Source organism: Serpula lacrymans, assembly GCF_000218685.1.
Source record: "Serpula lacrymans var. lacrymans S7.9 unplaced genomic scaffold SERLAscaffold_2, whole genome shotgun sequence".
Classification (NCBI taxonomy): domain Eukaryota; kingdom Fungi; phylum Basidiomycota; class Agaricomycetes; order Boletales; family Serpulaceae; genus Serpula; species Serpula lacrymans.
The window spans coordinates 454731-456672 of record NW_006763291.1 but is presented as its reverse complement, the minus strand read 5'-3'; the positions used below and the strand labels follow the sequence as shown (position 1 = coordinate 456672).

Sequence of the window (1942 nt, the reverse complement as noted above, 5' to 3'; positions counted from 1 at the left end):
CCCTCCAGCAGTTGTCCTCTGCTACACTGTGGTTGTCATCACGCCCCAGGCATGGTTTCCCTGCGTGGCCCAGATGAATCACCAAGCCGGCTCTATAAGGCCAAGAAGGTTAAAAATGTGTGCCCACCCATTGCTCAACTCTATGAAATGGTAACCTCTGGTGAGCATCCCTGCAGCATGACATGCAATACTCTGGGTTCCCCAAATATTCTGTGCATTACCAAGTTCCTTCTCTCACTAAACAAAGGCTGCAAGTCTGTCCCAAGGACCGCCCCTCTTCCTGCATGAGGACTTGCAGATACTCTAAACAATGATCCAGCCATTGTCTCATGTAATCATTTTGTGACTAAACCAATTTCAGACAAATAATAGTAGGTGTGCTTACTCAATGGACTTGCCTTCCTTGGAGGTATAAGCAATGGCTGAGAAACACAATGGTCAATGTCCTGGATGGGGAACATACCATGTTTATGAGGAGTTTGATGGGGTGTTGACAAAGTTGATCGGGATATGCAATCTTTCACACTTATTTGTTTTGTACTCACACCTTTGCTTATTTTAGACTCCTTCCAATCTACTCTTTGTAACGCTGGAGCCAAACATTGTGAGGAGCTGCGGGCCCATGCTAAATAGTTCTGCGGAGAAGAGATGATGTTGTTAAACCAGATGCCAGTTTAAAGATGCTCATATAAGATATTTATGATAGAAGGCAGTGATTGATATAGAGCCTATGCTTCTAATTTAAGTTAGCTTCTATGACACCTAGGCCTCACAAGGCTAATTAACTCAATGGACCTGGCACTAAATTTCCATATATGGAAGCAATATATCAGGGAAGGCATTAGCTGGGAGGTACCTGACACTTTCCGGGCCTTAGCCAAAGGCCCAGTATGGAGTTAAGGTGATAAGATCATTGCTCAGATCTGACAGAAGAGCCAAATATTTGCTTGGAATGGATGAATGTGGTATTAAATTGACTGAAAATTTGCACTCAAATGGAAAAGAAAAAGATAGTGCTCGTCTTCAAATACGCACCTCACTTTTAACTAGTACCACATTTAATCATGCCTGAAGTACAGCTTAATGACGCCCAGATTGAAATACTCAATGCACATTTGGAAGAGTTCTGGGGTGCAAATTCTCTACAATGGGAACGTACACTTGATGATACCTGGGATGAAGTCAGGGAAAATTTGGGAGGACATGTACTAACCAACATCAAGGATTTAACTGACATGAAGGAGGTAGGTAGTATGATCACTCTTAATTGTCAAAGTATATCATCATGTTTACAATTAATATTGCAGCGGGTCAGGTGTTGGTTGTACAACCACACACCATGGGCAGGACCGTGCAAGAGACTGTCTGACTCAAGCCTGATCCACCCTTGAACATGAAAATCTCACCTGCAGCACCGGTTTTGCCAAAATGCCACCCACGTACAACACACTCAACTGCAAGTTGCTTGGTTGGTATCATTGTGAGTTGGTAAATGATGAATCATCTGGACTCATACCAATATTATAAGATACATGTATGTTACAACATAGTTTCTCTGCTCTCAAACATTTAACTTTTTTGCTCGTGAATTCCTGTCTGGCACTGAATCTTAATTTTGGCTTCAGAGTCAATGCCCAACTGGCAGCTACAATAGCCACAGTTCAAAACTTGCCCCACACATTGACGTCCTATTTACTACTCAGGATGCTGAACCTGGATACTTGGGTACAACACAGACATGAGCCTAGGATAAGACATCAAACAATCCGAGGACAGCAACCAAGACACAGAAAACACTCTCACCTAGTCAATGCAAAAGCCGTTGCACCCCCAGGTCTTCCTCGCAATTGCTATCAGAATGAATGGCTGCAGTCTTTAGACAAAAAAGAATTGAGGAGACTCCAAATGAAAGACCATTTGTATAATTTTAGCATACAGCTCT

General features: G+C 42.6%; 1 protein-coding gene across 1 annotated transcript; it reads left to right on the top strand.

Moving 5' to 3' along the window:
* Positions 1-1064: 1064 nt before the first annotated feature.
* SERLADRAFT_433058 (uncharacterized protein) lies at positions 1065-1742 on the top strand (the record flags this gene model as incomplete). The annotated part of the gene is made up of 2 exons (XM_007313226.1): positions 1065-1244; positions 1704-1742. The coding sequence occupies 2 exons, from the start codon at positions 1065-1067 to the stop codon at positions 1740-1742; spliced, it is 219 nt and encodes a 72-aa protein (XP_007313288.1).
* Between the last annotated feature and the right edge of the window lie 200 nt (positions 1743-1942).